Source organism: Anomaloglossus baeobatrachus, chromosome 7 (genome assembly GCF_048569485.1).
Source record: "Anomaloglossus baeobatrachus isolate aAnoBae1 chromosome 7, aAnoBae1.hap1, whole genome shotgun sequence".
NCBI classification, from domain to species: domain Eukaryota; kingdom Metazoa; phylum Chordata; class Amphibia; order Anura; family Aromobatidae; genus Anomaloglossus; species Anomaloglossus baeobatrachus.
Window position 1 is genome coordinate 185,103,240 of NC_134359.1, and position 18,849 is coordinate 185,122,088.

An 18,849-nucleotide genomic window follows, 5' to 3' on the forward strand; every position below is an offset into this window, starting at 1 on the left:
TGGGGTTTATCTCTCTGCTATTTTTGCTCTTCACTGTGCACCTATCTTCCTTTTGAAGCTATGAAGTAGGCGGCATACTGTGCAGTACTTGTTTAATCTTTTCACTTTGTTTTACTCACTTTGGGATCTCTTCCTACCTCAGCACGCCTCCTTTACTGTAGGTAACTTTCACTCTGCTCTGCCCTCAGATTACTTAGGAGGAACATGAAGCACTCTATGGCAGGTCAGGCATCATTTAGTCTGGGGTTAGAGGCATTCTGGCCTACGCAGGTGCCATTATGGGCTGCTGAATCCAAACTCTAATTTGTACAGGAACCGGTTGTGTTAATTGCAGTTTATAGTGTTTTACCTATTTCTCCCGTGTGAGTTTATTTCTCAATCATAACACTTATTAGTTCAGAGCATCTGCTGCCATTTTTTTGTACCACAGTTCCTATATCTTGGGGTCACAGTTGAGTCCCTTCACCTTGTTTCCATGTTGAGGGTATGATTTTTGGTCACATTTCTTCTATAAAGAGCAATGCTGGCAAGATTTCTCTGAACAGTAGATGGGTGTAGCTGGCTTCCACTGTTTGCTGCCAGTTCTGAGCTGATGGCACTGCTTGCTGTACATCTGATTTCATAGGGAAGTGCCCATGATGTGTCTTTAGCTATACTAAGTTTATTTGGCCAACCACTGTGTCTATGGTCCTCAGTATTGCCCATTTCTTCATGTCCACAATGATGAGAAATACAGGCAGATACTTATTCATCATGCAATACGAAAAGAGAGATTGACTACTCAAGATGTATTCTGCAGCAGCAGAACCCCAGATATACAGCTAATGTTAAGAACTATCTTCAGCATAAAGTCGAATAATGAGCCCTGGAAGTGATGGTGTGGTCACCACAGAGCACTGATCTCAACATCATCGAGTCGGTGTGAGATTACATGGCTAGACAAAAAGATTTGGTGCAAGCCTACATTCACAGTAGTTCTGCTAGATCTTCAAGAAGTTTGGAACAACCTCCCTGCCAAGTTCCTTCAGAAACTGTTTGCTTGTGTACATAGACAAATTGATGCATGATGTTCTCATGAAGGCAAAGGGTGATCATACAAAATATTGATTTTATTTAGACTTAGAATTTGTCCATTCACTTTCCATTTTGTTAATTGATACAAATAAATTATTAAAACTTCTATTTTGGAACGTGTTCTTGCAGCATTTTTATTCCACACCTTCTTAAACATTTTGCACAGTACAGTACATTAATACAGTGCTTACATCAATTGTAAAGCAAAGAAATAGCATTATAAAGTGCTAAAATAATGCAGCTGTGTAGACATCTTTATCAACTGTATCAACTGTCATAATTGGTTTTCTCCCCTTCCCTGTAGTAAAAGTGTGTGGTGCCTTCCATGCAATTGCATCATGCATCCTGTTCTGGTGATAGCAATAGAGCCCCCTTAAGAGAACATAAAGTAATCTAGTTCCTAGGGGTCACCATATGAATACATGATCTAACTGTGGAAAACTGTTTATTATGGTGTAAATCACTTGAAAAGTCATAGAGAATTTTTGCACAATTGGAGTTGCACAAAAATGTTCCAACTTTTGGTGTTCTTACACAGTTTCACCTAAATGAGTGAAGTTGGTCCACGATGTGGGCATAACACCAAAAATCTTACTCCATTCAATGACTGGAGAAAGATCTGTGGTGAGTCACACGCCACTTGTGAAAAGCTCCTGATTCATTAAGATGCTTGAGTCTTTTAATGAAACAACCACCTTTGACTGCAACACCCTCCGCTATCAAAACTCGTGTTCATGCTTGTCTATTCCATTCTTTGCATCTGGCCCAGACCTCTATAATGACTTTTCCTGATGAACTCTTTTGGTCCTTGGCTGTGCAGTCCTTCCCAGCCCTCTGAAGCAAAGGATCAGGGTTTGAAGAGATAGCGTATTATTTGTGTATTGGCCTTCCATACTGTTGTGTTTTTTAAATTTTTATTTTGTTGTAGGCCTCTGCTTACATTTCTTTTAGCAGGAGAAGATATTTTAATTATGAATTTCTATTGTGAATGTGTTGGAAATGCATGGAACAGTAATATTGTAAATATGTCTATCTCTAAAAACAGGATAATCAGTCAAACATGAATTTAAAGCCAATTGTTCTTGAAGAAATTCTGGAAGAACACAAAAGAAAAGTCAAGGAATTTGTAGCTCAGGAGAGTCTTTTGCCTAAGGAACATTTGAAAGTGTATGATAAGTACAGCTTCATAATAACCAAACAGGCAGAGCTGGATGTCCAACAGTTTTTAGCTGAGACACACACATTTGAAGAAATTATGAGAGAAGTCATGAAATATGAAAAACTTACAGAAGAAATACAGTATAATTCAAGAAAGGTAATGTTTTATTTTCTGTATAAAAGTTATATAAAAGTCTTATAAATCAATATCAATTGTGGGCAACTAGTGTTCAAACTTTCCAAGGAGTGTGTAGTTTTTTTTATTTAAACATTTTGATATGTTTTTCCATAATCTGGCATATCAAAGGACACAACATTGGAGTATCTACATTTTACTGTGGATATAACATTAATAAAAGTGAATGGTCACAATTAAAAACTTTTCATATATTAAAATGTCAAAATGTTTTTCTTTCCTTTTTTTTTATACACAACTATAAAGCTAAATGAAATTTTTCCATCAGTGCAACCCATGTCCGTATGTTCCACTAAGACATATACAGTTAGGTCCAGAAATATTTCAACAGTGACACAAATTTCGTCATTTTTTGCTGTTCACCAAAACATATTCAAGATACAGTTATGTAACACTGCTCTACATTAATTTTGATGGCTACAAGATAACATGATCTTTATGAATTTTGTTGTGCTGAATAAAAAAAAATCACATTTCTTTCTTCCAGTCATTTCCGTTGTTTCTGCAAAATGCTGTTTACTAAGAAATTGTTACAATACGAGGTGCTGCTGATAAGTCTTTGGCTTTGTGATCTTTTTTTGTTTCTATGGTAACGAAAGTTACATCACATGAAAGACTTATGTGTCTAATATTGTGACGGGGTATGCGACAGAGCAGTAAGGGACACCAGGCCAATGAACAATCCAAGAAGATTTAATGAGACAGGGAGCATAAAACATCCAATAATAAAATGGTTCTTTAGAGTCCACACAAAGGAAAAACTAACTAAACTAACATGTTCTTCTCTCCTGGGATCAGCCCCTTAGGTGGGCACACCTCCCCCTGGCCATTTGATGCATGAATGGACTTTAGACTGCTGGCTCTGTTCTGTTTACCAAGTTGTAGATTGGAGAAGTCCCATGCTGAGAAGAACAATATATATATGCAACCCCCACCAAATCAATGACAATAGCTACTGCTGAAGCCTGATTGCAATATGATACAGGCTGGGGGGGAAGGTATGGTCACTTACATCCCAAGACATAGTACTACAGCAAATACAGAGAGAAGGTAAAATACATCACATGGCATCTTATACAAAAATATGGGATGGAGACAACTACATACATCATGACAATTCCTTCCCCTCCCAACCTGTGTACGTACTAGGGACCTCTACAGGTCGCTAGTTAAGTACACGCAGGCATGGCTGACATGACTCAAGGCTCCTCTTGCCTGGACAGTCCATCTGCATTTTGGGTGTTGGCTCCAGGTTCTTTAGTGTATGATGAAGATGTAGGGTTGAATGTTCGGGTCCAGTTTATATCCTCCTTCACTTAAACTCTGCTTCCTGCACCCACAAATCGGCATTGTATATCTCCCACATCATTGCCTAGGAGTATGTCTGCAGGAAGGCCGCTCATCACACCGATTATGCATTGTTTTGCCCCAAAGCCATAATCCAGGGTCACACTCGCTCTTGGAATGTATCTTTGAGTACCTCCAGCCAATTCAATGGCAATTCCTGGTCCCTGTTGAATTGCTTCTGGTTGAATTACTCGGGGATCTGTGATGGTGAGAAAAGCCCCAGTGTCACGAAAGCCAACAACTTTTTGGCCATCCAGCACAACCTCCTGTAGATGTCTATGCTGAAGATCAGAAGAACGGGCGGCTGTGGCTCGCACCCCATAGACTCCTGGTAGGGAAGTCAACATATCAGAGTCACTTGGCAAATCATCAGGGCCTGAATCCAGCTCTTCTGCTGAGGGTGTCTGTAGATAATGGACAGGCAAAGGTGGTCTGCAGCTGTTCTGCCTTTGAACACCTGGACAGTGAGCTTGCAGATGCCCAGGATGCCCACAACCATAACATCTGCGCTGCATCTCACTCCTTCCAGTTTGCCTTCTGGAGAAGTAGGTAGGAGACCTTGGTGACTGATAGGGAGGTGCAGGTGCTGGAGGTGGTTGTCGATTTGGAGGATGACTCCACGGGATAGATGGGCATGTGGCCCGCAGATGCCCGGGATGCCCACAGCTATAACATCTTCGCTCTTCTACTTTCTCTCCTCGTCGCATTCCAGAAAATGTGGTCGAAGCAACTGGAGGCACATACACACGGGTATCCACATGAGGTGGTGATCTAGGAAGTTGAGGAACATTGGGCACTGAAGGACAAGGAACCTCTGGTGTTGGGGAGCTGGTCATTTTTGCTCCCTCTGCTAGCAGCTTCTTCCACTGAGGCTTGATAGTGAGCACCTCATCAGCTAGAGCAGCAGCTTGTTCCACTGTCTCTGGTCTCCTCTCACGCACCCATTCCCGGATCTCAGTAGGGCACTTGGCATAAAACTGTTCTTTTAGGATGACCTGGAGGAAGGTCTGCCAAGTTAAGGCCCCCTCTCCCTCCAGCCAGCGATGGCATACTTGTTTCAGTCTGTGGGCATACATTTTGAAACACACTTCCCCATCACAGGCTAACGTACGGAACTGAGACCTGTAAGTCTCTGGCGTTACAGCATAATGTTCTAGAATAGTCTGTTTAATATCCGCATACTCACAGTTCCACCGAGGGTCCATAGCTCTATAGGCTGCAGCAGCTCCACCCTCTAAGATCCCAACCAGATGCCGGACGTGCTCCCTTTCTGGGACTTCCATTAATCGACACTGATGCTCAAAGTCCTGGAAGAAGCCCTCAATGTCACCAGCAGCCTCATTAAACTGCTTGAAGTCTTTGCGGGACACCCTGGGAAGTTCCCTCATGATGGGTGCTGGGGTTACAGTCTGTCTGGAACCTCTCGCGGCTTCCACAGCGAGCTGCTTATCCAGCAATGCCATCTCCTCCATCCTGCGCTCCTTCTCTTTAGCTCCACGCATGACCTCCATCTTATATTCTATGGTGGTCTCCTCTCCCAGCAAGGCCATCTCCTCCTCGTACCACACAACCCATTGACGTTTTTGGGTATTCACCTCCGGCTCCTGTCTTTGCTCCCCTTGCTGTGGAAATTGTTCCTCGGTGCCATCTTGCAGGCAAGCGTTTTCCAATGCCTCAATTAGTTGCTCCTTAGAGAGTCCTTTGTAGCCGACACCTAATTCACGGGCCTTTGTTTGTAGGCTCACCACAGTCCAGTTCCTGTATCCTGAGGTTCTGGTTTCAGACGTTGATTGGCCGTTGTCCTCCATTTCTTCTGCTCTGATCCCGCTGCTGCCACCAGTTTGTGACGGGGTATGCGACAGAGCAGTAAGGGACACCAGGCCAATGAACAATCCAAGAAGATTTAATGAGACAGGGAGCATAAAACATCCAATAATAAAATGGTTCTTTAGAGTCCACACAAAGGAAAAAGATCCAGGGAAATCCGACGCCAAGGAAAATGCAACAACAGTCCTTAGATGTGTTCCTTAAATCCGATAGCGTGGCTGAGACAACACAATCCCATGTGGCCACTTGATCTCCAGTCTGCAACAGTCCATACACATTCTCTATGATCCAGCCTCAGCCATAGGTCCTCATCCTTCTCCAGCCGATATCCAACTAACTGAACTAACATGTTCTTCTCTCCTGGGATCAGCCCCTTAGGTGGGCACACCTCCCCCTGGCCATTTGATGCATGAATGGACTTTAAGGCCCCGTCACACTAAGCAACATCGCTAGCAACATCGCTGGTAACGAACAACTTTTGTGACGTTGCTAGCGATGTTGCTGTGTGTGACATCCAGCAACAACCTGGCCCCTGCTGTGAGGTCGTTGGTTGTTGCTGAATGTCCTGGGCCATTTTTTAGTTGTTGCTGTCCTGCTGTGAAGCACAGATCGCTGTGTGTGACAGCGAGACAGCAACAACTAATGTGCAGTGAGCAGGGAGCCAGCTTCTGCGGAGGCTGGTAACTAATGTAAACATCGGGTAACCAAGAAGCCCTGTCCTTGGTTACCCGATATTTACCTTTGATACCAGCCTCCTCCGCTCTCACTGCCTGTGCTGCCGGCTCCTGCTCTGTGCACATGTAGCTGCAGCACACATCAGGTAATTAACCCGATGTGTGCTGTAACTAGGAGAGCAAGGAGCCAGCACTAAGCAGTGTGCGCTGCTCCCTGCTCTGTGCACATTTAGCTGCAGCACACATCAGGCAATTAACCCGATGTGTGCTGTAACTAGGAGAGCAAGGAGCCAGCGCTCAGTGTGCGCTGCTCCCTGCTCTGTGCACATTTAGCTGCAGCACACATCGGGTTAATTAACCTGATGTGTGCTGTAACTAGGAGACTGGGGGCTGGTCACTGGTTGCTGGTGAGCTCACCAGCAACTCGTGTAGCCACGCTCCAGCGATCCCTGCCAGGTCAGGTTGCTGGTGGGATCGCTGGAGCGTCGCAGTGTGACAGCTCACCAGCAACCTCCTAGCAACTTACCAGCGATCCCTATCGTTGTTGGGATCGCTGGTAAGTTGCTTAGTGTGACTGGACCTTTAGACTGCTGGCTCTGTTCTGTTTACCAAGTTGTAGATTGGAGAAGTCCCATGCTGAGAAGAACAATATATATATGCAACCCCCACCAAATCAATGACAATAGCTACTGCTGAAGCCTGATTGCAATATGATACAGGCTGCGGGGAAGGTATGGTCACTTACATCCCAAAACATAGTACTACAGCAAATACAGAGAGAAGGTAAAATACATCACATGGCATCTTATACAAAAATATGGGATGGAGAAAACTACATACATCATGACAAATATATGTTTTCAAAATTTTGTGTTTGTTGCTTATGGAAACAGTATTCTATGCACGCGGGAAAACAAAATGGTGGAGTCTAATGCGATATTCACAGCAAGTGAGGAAAGTTTGCAAAGGATATTCATGGTGATATGTCGCAGGGATCAATGCCCTTCATATTCCACAGTTAAATACTGGGTTGCCAAATTTAAAATGGGCCACTTCAGCACCAATGATGAGCAATGCCCTGGACGACCAAGAGTGATTGTTGTTCCGGAGATCATCGATGCTGTGCACAACCTCATACTGGAGAATCAACGAATTTCAGCTAGGGCAACAGAAGACATCATGGGGATTTCCCATGAACGTGTTTGTGTCATTATCCATGAACATTTGGATATGAGGAAGCTATCTGCACCCCAAATGTTTGACAACAGATCAAAGAAGCATGCGAGTGAAAACTTCCCGGTCCATTTGTCAGTGTTTCCGGACTGATAGGAACTTCCTGGATCGACTGGTCACTATGGATGAGACCTGGATTTATTTCTCTGACCCTGAAAACAAGGAGCAGTCAGAAGAGTGGAGGCACAGTGGTTCTCCTCGTCCAAAGAAGTTCATGGTGCAAAACTCAAGCACTCAGGTGATGGCGTATGTGTTCTGAGATAAGGAGGGCGTGCTGCTAGTGGACTATCTTCACAAGGGTTCCACCATCGATGCAAGGTATTACATTGAACTTTTGGACCAATTGAAGGCAGCTCTGAAGGCCAAAACGAGCGGCAAGCTGTCCAAATGAATATTGTTCCTGCAAGACAACACCTCCGCTCACACTGCACAACAGACAACGGCAAAACTGGCAGAGCTGGGCTTCCAGCTGGTTGACCACCCACCTAATTCACCAGATCTAGCTCCCTCTGACTATTATCTGTTTCCAAACATGAAGGAACACCTCAAGGGGGCCAAATTTCTGATGCCATGGCTGCTACAGATGCCTGGTTTGAGGGACAACTGAAATCCTTCTATTTGCTAGGCGTACAGAACTTGGAATAACGATGTAAGAAGTGTGTTGATGTGCTGCCTTAGCAGCGGATTGAACCACTCGGATCTGAGGGTAGTGTCTGTTCGTGGCTCGAGGGTCTCCGGACCCGGGGGCTTAGGTGCCACACTCTAAAGTAAAAGGGGGATATTTACAGGGGAGTTATAGTTCGTGATGCCACCCGTGGTGTGCGGTAATTGGGAGTACCGCCGCTGCTGTTGGGAGTACCCGGGGTGATGGAGTGGGGCAGCAAGGTGTCGTTGCCCTCCACGGGTAGGGGTAGGCCCCGGGACTCTGGATGGTGATACTTGGTGCCGTGAAGGGAGAAAATCACTCAGGTACTCACTCAGCAAATAAGCAGACGCTGACAACCGGGTAAACCAAGTCTCTGGGTGCCGCTGCCGCTCAAAAGGGAGCTCGTCCGGGTCCCATCCCCTGCAGTGCTGCCTGGTGATCTGTGACCTACCTCCTGGCACAAAGTTTAAATTCACAGTAGTGGCCCAGTAGTCTGGAACTTGCCGGGCCCCGCTCTCCACTGTGGCTAAGTGTGGGAGCCTGCTCTCAGGGCTCACGCTTGGGATTTCAGTGGGCCGCTTGTTTGGAAAGCCCTATCTCCCTCGTTGCGCTAGTGCCCCGATTCTGGAGCTAGTGGGAACAGTCCATAAAGGCTCCGTTCTCCGCAGGCTAATTGCCGGGTTGCCTGAAGCTTCTCCCAAACCTAGGGTCCGTGTACCCCGCCGTGCCTTCGGTCCTGGACCGGTGATAGGACAAGGCTGCTGACCGTCCTCTCTGACAGGTCCAGGCACCTAGCCTCAATCCCTTGCGACCGGAGGTCCGACTCCTCTAGGTCCAGATCACCATCTGCAACCTAGTCAGCTTCTCCTGGGAGCCACTACTCCCAGCTTCCTCTGAGCTCCTCTCAGCTAGAGGGCTACCTCACTTCCCTCTCTCCACTTCACTTCTCTTCTCTACTTCACTCCTCACCTCCCCTTCCTGAACCCTAGGTGGGCGACCCTATTCTGCTTAAGCCGTCCACTGGTGTGCCTGGTGGATGTGGTGCAGGGTGTATCTAGGATTTGATTTGCTGTTGGAGGCAACACTGCAAGATGGGGACCCAGAACCATGAGGGATTTGAATACTGCAAGGAAGGGCAGTTTGTGCAGTACCCTGTGATGACCTGAATAGTCCAGGGGCGTCACATTGACATCAGTGGAGAGTATGTGGAATAAATGTAAACTTTCATCATCCTATCTAATTTCTTTCTGGATAAAGCCAAAGACTTATCAGCAGCTCCTCGTAATAATGTAACATATATAATTTATTATTTAGATATGCTGAACACGCAAAATGAAATGCTGAATATGCGGTTGGTATAACTAATGGGAAGACTGCTTAATAAACTGCTAATACTGACGACGTGGAAATTTTATGTCTGTATATGCAGCGTGAAAACTGATATGAGCCGCCATTCATTCACAGGGATTACTGTAACATATGTGCTGATTTCTACTTCGGTCGCTAGGTTGGACCACACTGTTGTTGTGGGTGATGCTTGATATAACAATACTATTTTATTCCTTGGACTTGTGGTTCTGTCCAGGCTAGAAGCTACAGAGTTAATCTTGTTTTCTTGATGTCTGTCTGCTGTCAGCACTGAGTGGGGCTATTCTATATATACCCTAGAGAGCCTACTCTCACTTTCAGTCAATAGATATTCTATTCTAGTTTGTACCTGTGTTCTAAGCTCCTTTATTTTGACCTTATTTTCGGTTCATTGACCTCAGCTTTACTTTTACTACCGCTTGTTGTTGATTCTGTTCTTAACATGACCCCCTTGATCTGACCCGGCTTACTGAGTATCCTCCTTGGTAGCTTATACCACCAAAGAGCAGCTGACTCTGTGGCCCTTACCCAGGGGCCTCTGTTTACACTGGTGAGCAAAAGGGTAACCATGTTTTTAACTTTTGAATTTCAGTCTCCATATCTCACCATCCACTACAGCTTTGGAGGGTGATACTACCTTCATTTTATAGCCATTTTATCTTGACTATCTCATTCATAAATTTGACTTGCAATGATTTAGCATATGATTACTTGTGCAGATTCTCGTCATGTCTCTGCATTGTTACTGTTTTGCTCGTAGTGGTGGATAAATCTGTTTCTTCCCATATACTACATTTTACAACCTGATCTCACTCACATTCCCCAATAGCTCAGTGTGTTACTAGGTTGATTCCCAAGTGAAAGTTCACTGGTTCAAATCAAGGGGTGCTATGAAGAAGATTTCCCAAGAAAAAGATAGAGCATCAGGCCCGCAACACACATCCGTTGAAAACGTGCGTGTTTGGTCCGTTTCCGTACATACCTGTTACGAACCGGCGCCGCCATAGCCGCAAGCAGCCTGCTTCCGTTCTTGGCCGTGCCTCGGGTCGTCCAGTTGGCTGCTCCTTCCACCACGTCTAAGTGTGGAGAGGCGGCTAGTGCGCATGCGTGCGCCAATTTACCCCAGCCAGAGTCTAAGCCCGGTGTTTTGCCTAGTGAGCATGTTCAGCCTAATTGTGTTATGTCTGAGACTAAGTCCTCAGTTCAGGCTACTGAGCATGCTCCCACAATTAACCCTAACAGCCTCTTTGCACAGGTACTTGGACTTCGTGCTGTGTCTAAGTTCTGGGATATGCCTACTGAGCATGCTAAAACTGATAGTCTTCTTTCTGAGCCTGTTGCTCAGGCTACTGAGCATGCTCAGGCACTTAGAGCATCAGAGGCTAGGTCCGGTAAGGACCTCACTGAGTATGTCCGTGAGGTGGCAGGCACTGATAGGGCAGAGAGTGTCAGGTGTCCTGATGACGTGGCAACTCCGGACTGGCTCGCAGAGGCCCGCCCCTATGATCTGGCACCTCACCATTGGTCGTCAGACGATGACTGGTGAAGTGTTTGGGGCGTGGCTGCCATGAGGTCATCAATGACGTGGCGGTTCCGGATAGGTCGCATGTGACGTCACTGATGACATGGCACTCTGCTATTGGACCTTGGTGGTTCCACCCTGGGTTTGGGGCGGACCCAGGTTATAAAAGGGGCTGGAGACAACATGGAGGTGCGCAGTCTTCATTTAGAGTTCTTGGTGGCATAAGCCTTGTTGGAAGCGGTAGGTAGGGCTAGGCGAACGGTGCCTGTCACGCCAAGATTCATGGCTCAGCACATGAGGGTCAGGCGCCGTGCTTCCTTGCTACCGTTCCTGTTGTGCTAGAACAGTCCAGTGGCGTTAACTGGGCTGTGGCTGATGCGTTACCTGTTCAGTTGTGCCTCCTACGCACACAGACAGAATACCTGTTGCGTCACCTGTCAGAGAGTGCCCTCTACGCACACGGACAGTGTACCTGCTGCGCCACCTGTCTGGTTCTGCCCTCTACGCGCACGGACAGCGCACCCCAGAACCCCTGTGAAGTTAACAGGGTGTTCCTGGATTGGGTGTGTGAACCCTATTATCCTCCTCGGCTTCCCAGTCAAATGCTACTGGTGTGACTACCTGGTCTGACGTGTCCTTTACACACGTGGCCAGTCGAGTGGTGGCCAAAAACGCTAATCGGAGCACCGCTCGGCCTGACGTGTCTTACACACGTGGCCGACAGGGCGCTGTCGCAGCGGTCTTCTCGGTCAACGCTAACTGGTTACCATCCGGCCTGACGTGTTGTTACACACGTGGTCGGAGTAGCGTCCGCTCCACCGAAACGCTAACTGGGTTGTCGTCCGGTCTGACGTGTCCCTACACACGTGACCGGTTCCTTGAGTTATCTCAGAGCCATCCAGCTCTATAGTCTCTGCCTAACCCACAGCGTGCCAGCAGCTCCATTACCATCTGGAGCACGGTGGGCGCCGACTGGCGATTGGGATATATACCCCATGTCCTAATCTGCCGGTCCCCCGTAACAGTAAGACTGCGCCAGGGTCTGGCTGGCATGGCGGAGATGGAGCAGCTACGTCAGTTCATACTGCAGCTTGATGCCAGAGTGAGGTCTCTGGAGAAGTCTGCTCTTGCTGCTGATATGGATGATGTGGTGGCTCAAGCGGCTGCAATGGTGTCCGTCACCAAGCCTACTCCAACCCTCCCTCACCTCTCGCTGCCCAACAAGTTTACGGGGAACAGCAAGGCATGTAGGGGATTCGTGAACCAGTGCTCAGTCCACCTAGAGCTGTTGGCTGCACGGTTTCCTACAGAGAGGTCGAAGGTGGGGTTTATCATCTCCTTGCTCTCTGATAGAGCACTGGAGTGGGCTACACCATTGTGGGAGAGGAATGACCCCGTAGTACAGGACTCTAAGGAGTTTTTGGAGTCCTTGCGACAAGTGTTCCTGGGGCCTCAGGTCACTCACGACTCGGCCCTACAGCTACTGACTTTGGAGCAGGGGCTACCTCCTCAAGTCAATATGCGGTGAGTTTCAGGACACTTGCTGCAGAACTGGGGTGGTCAGAGAGGACTCTCATTCCACTGTTCTGGAGGGGATTAGCCTCGCACGTGAAGGACGCATTAGCGTCGCGTGAGGTACCAACTACCCTTGAGGGCCTCATGACTCTGGCTACCCGCATTGACCTGCGGACCTCCGAACGTCAGCTGGAGCGCAGGTCAGAGGGTCGTTCAGCCACTGTAGTGGTCTCTCCTACTGCACCTCCCTTAGAGGACATCTCTGTCCCTATGGACATCGCTACGGTTGGTGTTGCTAGGTCTTCGAGTCGCAAGGGCATTTACTGTTTCGCTTGTGGGCAGTATGGTCATTATGCCAACCGTTGCCGAAAGCGTCAGGGTAAGCAACCGCGATTGGTGACCATAGCTGGAGGTAGACTGGACTCTGCGTCATCCATTAGGGTGATGTTTCCCGCGTCCATTTCCTTTAAGGGGTCAACATGGTCCACAAGGGCAAGTGTGGACACAGGTGCTGGGGATAGTTTCATCTCCTCCTCTTTTGCCCGGCGGCATGCCATCCCACTGGTGCAAATGCCAAGGCCAGTGAGAGTCCGTGTGGTGAATGGGTCCTTGTTGCCCAAGGTAATTCACCAGCGGACAGTGCCCATTACCCTTGCCATGTCATCTGGGCATAGGGAGACCATTTCATTTCTGGTTCTTCCTAAGGGTGCAGATGATATTCTGCTGGGTATTCCTTGGTTGAAGCGGCATTCCTCACATATCGACTGGTCGTCTGGGGTGATTACGCGGTGGAGCGAGTCTTGTAGCTCCCACTGCATGTCTCCATCTTCCGCCCGTCGCTCAGTGGTATCTGTGGCGACTTTAGACCATTCGAGTGGGAGGACCGCTAGAGGGGGGGGTACTGTTACGAACCGGCGCCGCCATAGCCGCAAGCAGCCTGCTGCGGTTCCTGTTGCGCCCAGGCGCCAGCTTCCGTTCTTGGCCGTGCCTCGGGTCGTCCAGTTGGCTGCTCTTTCCACCACGTCTAAGTGTGGAGAGGCGGCTAGTGCACATGCGTGCGCCGATTTACCCCAGCCAGAGTCTAAGCCCGGTGTTTTGCCTAGTGAGCATGCTCAGCCTGATTGCGTTATGTCTGAGACTAAGTCCTCAGTTCAGGCTACTGAGCATGCTCCCACAATTAACCCTAACAGCCTCTTTGCACAAGTACTTGGACTTCGTGCTGTGTCTAAGTTCTGGGATGTGCCTACTGAGCATGCTAAAACTGATAGTCTGCTTTCTGAGCCTGTTGCTCAGGCTACTAAGCATGCTCAGGCACTTAGTGCATCAGAGGCTAGGTCCAGTAAGGACCTCACTGAGCATGTCCGTGAGGTGGCAGGCACTGATAGGGCAGAGAGTGTCAGGTGTCCTGATGACGTGGCAACTCCGGACTGGCTCGCAGAGGCCCACCCCTATGATCTGGCACCTCACCATTGGTCGTCAGACGATGACTGGTGAAGTGTTTGGGGCGTGGCTGCCATGAGGTCATCAATGACGTGGCGGTTCCGGATAGGTCGCATGTGATGTCACTGATGACATGGCACTCTGCTATTGGACCTTGGTGGTTCCACCCTGGGTTTGGGGCGGACCCAGGTTATAAAAGGGTCTGGAGACAACATGGAGGTGCGCAGTCTTCATTTAGAGTTCTTGGTGGCATAAGCCTTGTTGGAAGCGGTAGGTAGGGCTAGGCGAATGGTGCCTGTCACGCCAAGATTCGTGGCTCAGCACATGAGGGTCAGGCGCCGTGCTTCCTTGCTACCGTTCCTGTTGTGCTAGAACAAGTCCAGTGGCGTTAACTGGGCTGTGGCTGATGCGTTACCTGTTCAGTTGTGCCTCCTACGCACACGGACAGAATACCTGTTGCGTCACCTGTCCGAGAGTGCCCTCTACGCATACGGACAGTGTACCTGCTGCGCCACCTGTCTGGTTGTGCGCTCTACGCGCACGGACAGCGCACCCCAGAACCCCTGTGAAGTTAACAGTGTGTTCCTGGATTGGGTGTGTGAACCCTATTTTCCTCCTCGGCTTCCCAGTCAAATGCTACTAGTGTGACTACCTGGTCTGACGTGTCCTTTACACACGTGGCCAGTCGAGTGGTGGCCAGAAACGCTAATCGGAGGACCGCTCGGCCTGACGTGTCTTACACACGTGGCCGACAGGGCGCTGTCGCAGCGGTCTTCTCGGTCAACGCTAACTGGTTACCATCCGGCCTGATGTGTTGTTACACACGTGGTCGGAGTAGCGTCCGCTCCACCGAAACGCTAACTGGGTTGTCGTCCGGTCTGACATGTCCCTAAACACGTGACCGGTTCCTTGAGTTATCTCAGAGCCATCCAGCTCTATAGTCTCCGCCTAACCCACAGGGTGCCAGCAGCTCCATTACCATCTGGAGCACGGTGGGCCCCGACTGGCGATTGGGATATATACCCCTGGTCCTAATCTGCTGGTCCCCCGTAACAATACCGGAGATACGACCAAACGTGCACATATGTTTTTTTATGTTTAAAGGCACACGTGCGTGTTGTTTGATCTTCCGTGTGTTCGTGTGCGTCCCACGTTTTTTGCTCCGTTTGGCACGGAAGCATGTTCGTTTTTGGGACGGAGCTCGCACACACGGACATAATGTTAGCCTATGGGAGTCCAAATAAAACGTTCCTTGCACGGATGTGTGGTTATGTTGTCCGTGAGAAATGTCCGTGTGTGATGCAAAATGTCGTTACTACATGTCGGAAGACAGAGTAGCGGGCTGAGAATGAACTCGGGTGAACTTCACCCGACTTCATTGTCCTGCCACGGCTCTGTCTGTGTGCCGTGTACTGATTAGCGGTCAACTGTGAACGATTCACCGGTGACCGCTAGTCCCCCGAGTGACTGAAGTTTCCCCCCCTCTCTCATACTCACTGATCCCCGATCACCGGCGTGGCAGTGCACGGCGTTCACACAGCTCCGGTGGCTTTTTCTAATTTGAAAAAGCCGGCCGCTCATTAAACAATCTCGTATTCCCTGCTTTCCCCGCCCACCGGCACCTATGATTGGTTGCAGTGAGACAAGCCCCCACGCTGAGTGACAGGTGTCTCACTGCACCCAATCACAGCAGCCAGTGGGCGTGTCACTATGGAGCATAGAAATAAATAAATAAATAATTAAAAACAACCTGTGTGCGGTCCCCCCCAATTTTAATACCAGCCAGATAAAGCCATATGGCTGAAGGCTGGTATTCTCAGGATGGGGAGCTCCACGTTATGGGGAGCCCCCCAACCTAACAATATCAGTCAGCAGCCGCCCAGAATGGCCGCATACATTAGATGCGACTGTTCTGGGACAGTACCCGGCTCTTCCCGATTTGCCCTGGTGCGTTGGCAAATCGGGGTAATAAGGAGTTAATGGCAGCCCATAGCTGCCACTAAATCCTAGATTAATCATGTCAGGCGTCTCCCCGAGAAACCTTCCATGATTGATCTGTAAATTACAGTAAATAAACACACACACCTGAAACATCCTTTATTAGAAATAAAAAACACAAACACATTCCCTGGTTCACCAATTTAATCTGCCCGACAAAGCCCTCCATGTGCCGCGTAATCCAGGATGCTCCAGCGTCGCTTCCAGCTCTGCTGCATGAAGGTGACCGGAGCAGCAGAAGACACCGCCGCTCCTGTCACCTCCACGCAGCAAATGAAGAGATCCGCGTGAGAAGCTGAGCTGTCACTGAGGTTACCCGCTGTCACTGGATCCAGCGGGGGCCGCGAGTATCCTCAGTGACAGCACAGCTGATCGCGCTACTCACCTCAGTTGCTGCGTGGAGCTGACAGGAGCGGATGTGTCTTCTGCTGCTCCGGTCACCTTCATGCAGCAGAGCTTGTAGCGACGCTGGACCATCCTGGATTACGCGGGACATGGAGGGCTTTTTTGGGCTGATTAAATTGGTGAACCAGGAAATGTGTTTGTGTTTTTTATTTCTAATAAAGGATTTTTCAGGTGTGTGTGTTTATTTACCGTAACTTACAGATTAATCATGGAAGGTATCTCGGGGAGACGCCTGACATGATTAATCTAGGATTTAGTGGCAGCTATGGGCTGCCATTAACTCCTTATTACCCCGATTTGCCAGCGCACCAGGGCAAATCGGGAAGAGTCGGGTACAGTTCCAGAACTGTCGCATCAAATGTATGCGGCAATTCTGGGCATCTACTGGCTGATATTGTTAGGCTGGGGGGCTCCCCATAACGTGTGGCTCCCCATCCTGAGAATACCAGCCAGCAGCCGTATGGCTTTATCTGGCTGGTATTAAAATAGGGGGGGACCGCACGCCGTTTTTTTTAATTATTTATTTATTTAGTTTACTGCACAGTATAGACACGCCCACCGGCTGCTGTGATTGGGTGCAGTGACACAGCTGTCACTCAGCGTGTGGGCATGTCTCACTGCAACCAATCATATTTGCCGGTGGGCGGGGAAAGCAGGGAATACGAGATTGTTTAATGAGCGGCCGGCTTTTTCAAAAGAGGAAAAGCCGCTGGAGTTTAGAGAACAGCCGGTCACCGGTGAGTCCTTCGCGGGTGACCGCTAATCAGTACACGGCACACAGACAGAGCCGCGGTATGAGGATGAAGTCGGGTGAAGTTCACCCGAGTTCATTCTCAGCGCGCGACTCTGTCTGCTGTCAGCCGGCATGTATCAACGACATTTAACATCACACACGGACATTTCACACGGACAACACACAAACACACACACGTCAGTTAAGTTTCACACGCACACACGGCCATTCCACACGCACACGTGGTTACCATACGCCGGACACACAGCCACCACACGTGCGTTATTTACGGACCAAAAAACGGATTACGGATATGAAAAACGGCCTATATTACACGTGCGTGGTAATCAAGGACGTGTGTTTTAGGCCTCAGCCAGCTCATTTATAGCAATCTCTCGGACAATAAAATTTCCAAACTGCATCTTGTGAGTGACATAACAGTTATAAGAATACGAACTGATGTCCGTCCATCCATTCAAAGGCAAAGATGTGGACGTTGAGGCAAAATATCAGAGTCAATAAGTTGGTCTATCACAATGTCTATCAGTTCTGTCACAAGAAACACAGCCGTGTAGGTGACTCGTATGCTTCATAATAGTGATAGCATAGACATCCATGCAAGCACCATGCGATGCATGGTATACAAGTCTGAAATGATGGCCCGAAAAATGGGGAAGAAGCCTTAATTTCAATATCATCATAGGAAGCGTTGGCTCGAGTTTGCAAAAAAGTACTAAAAGTGAACAGTAGAAGATTGGAAAGATTAGTGATTTGGAGCAATGAAACGAAAGTCAATAGACTAGGCTCTGATGGGTGGAAGAAACATGGGAAAAAGGGGCTCACGGATTGAAAAATTAAAGGAACTGTCAAGTTTGGTGGAGGAAGCCTAATGATATGGGGCTGTTTCACAGCCAAAGGAGTTTGATACTTGACCAGGATTGATGGTGGTCTCATTGTTGAGCTATATGAGTATCCTACATGACGAGTTACTTTGTACACTCAAGTACTATGGGTATGAAAAGAACGACATAGTGTTCCAGCAGAACAACGATCTGAAGCATACATCGAGATTGGCAAAAAAATGGTTCAATCACAATGAAGTAGAGGTGCTGAATTGGCCCACACAATCCCCAGACCTCAACGCAATCAAACACTTGTGGGTAGAACAAAGAAAAAGCTGTATGCATACCCAAATGTGTCTACCAGTATGCACCATTATTGGGAACATGTAGAAGAGACCAGCGGTCAGTTTTTGGTCGAGACATGCTTGAATCTGATTGAGAGCATGCCCAGAAGGATTCAAGCAGTGTTGAAAGCCAAAGGTGGATTTACAAAATACTAACAAAATATTAAAAATAAAAATTTAGATTTTTTTTTAGGAGCAAAACAGTAACAATACAGTGACATGACACAAATCTGCATTACTAATCAAGCCTACAACCTACAATAGCCCTCAGTCCAGTAGACCACTGCGCAACCAGCTCTGTCCTCACCTATCGTACCATCACCCATTCCCTGTAGACTGTGAGCCCTCGCGGGCAGGGTCCTCTCTCCTCCTATACCAGTCTGTTTTGTACTGTTAATGATTGTTGTACGTATACCCTCTTTCACTTGTAAAGCGCCATGGAATAAATGGCGCTATAATAATAAATAATAATAATAGACTAAATAGATAGTCAAATTTATGTATGGGATAGCTAAGATGATTGTCTA

The 18,849-nt window shown here is 48.0% G+C and overlaps 1 protein-coding gene across 1 annotated transcript in view; it reads left to right on the forward strand.

Moving 5' to 3' along the window:
* Positions 1-18,849, forward strand: part of DNAH7 (dynein axonemal heavy chain 7) — an 880,767-nt gene that overhangs the window by 122,111 nt on the left and 739,807 nt on the right. The window contains exon 12 of the mRNA XM_075317837.1: positions 2,120-2,389. Coding sequence (XP_075173952.1) covers positions 2,120-2,389 — 270 coding nt within the window. The remainder of the gene's footprint in view (positions 1-2,119; positions 2,390-18,849) is intronic.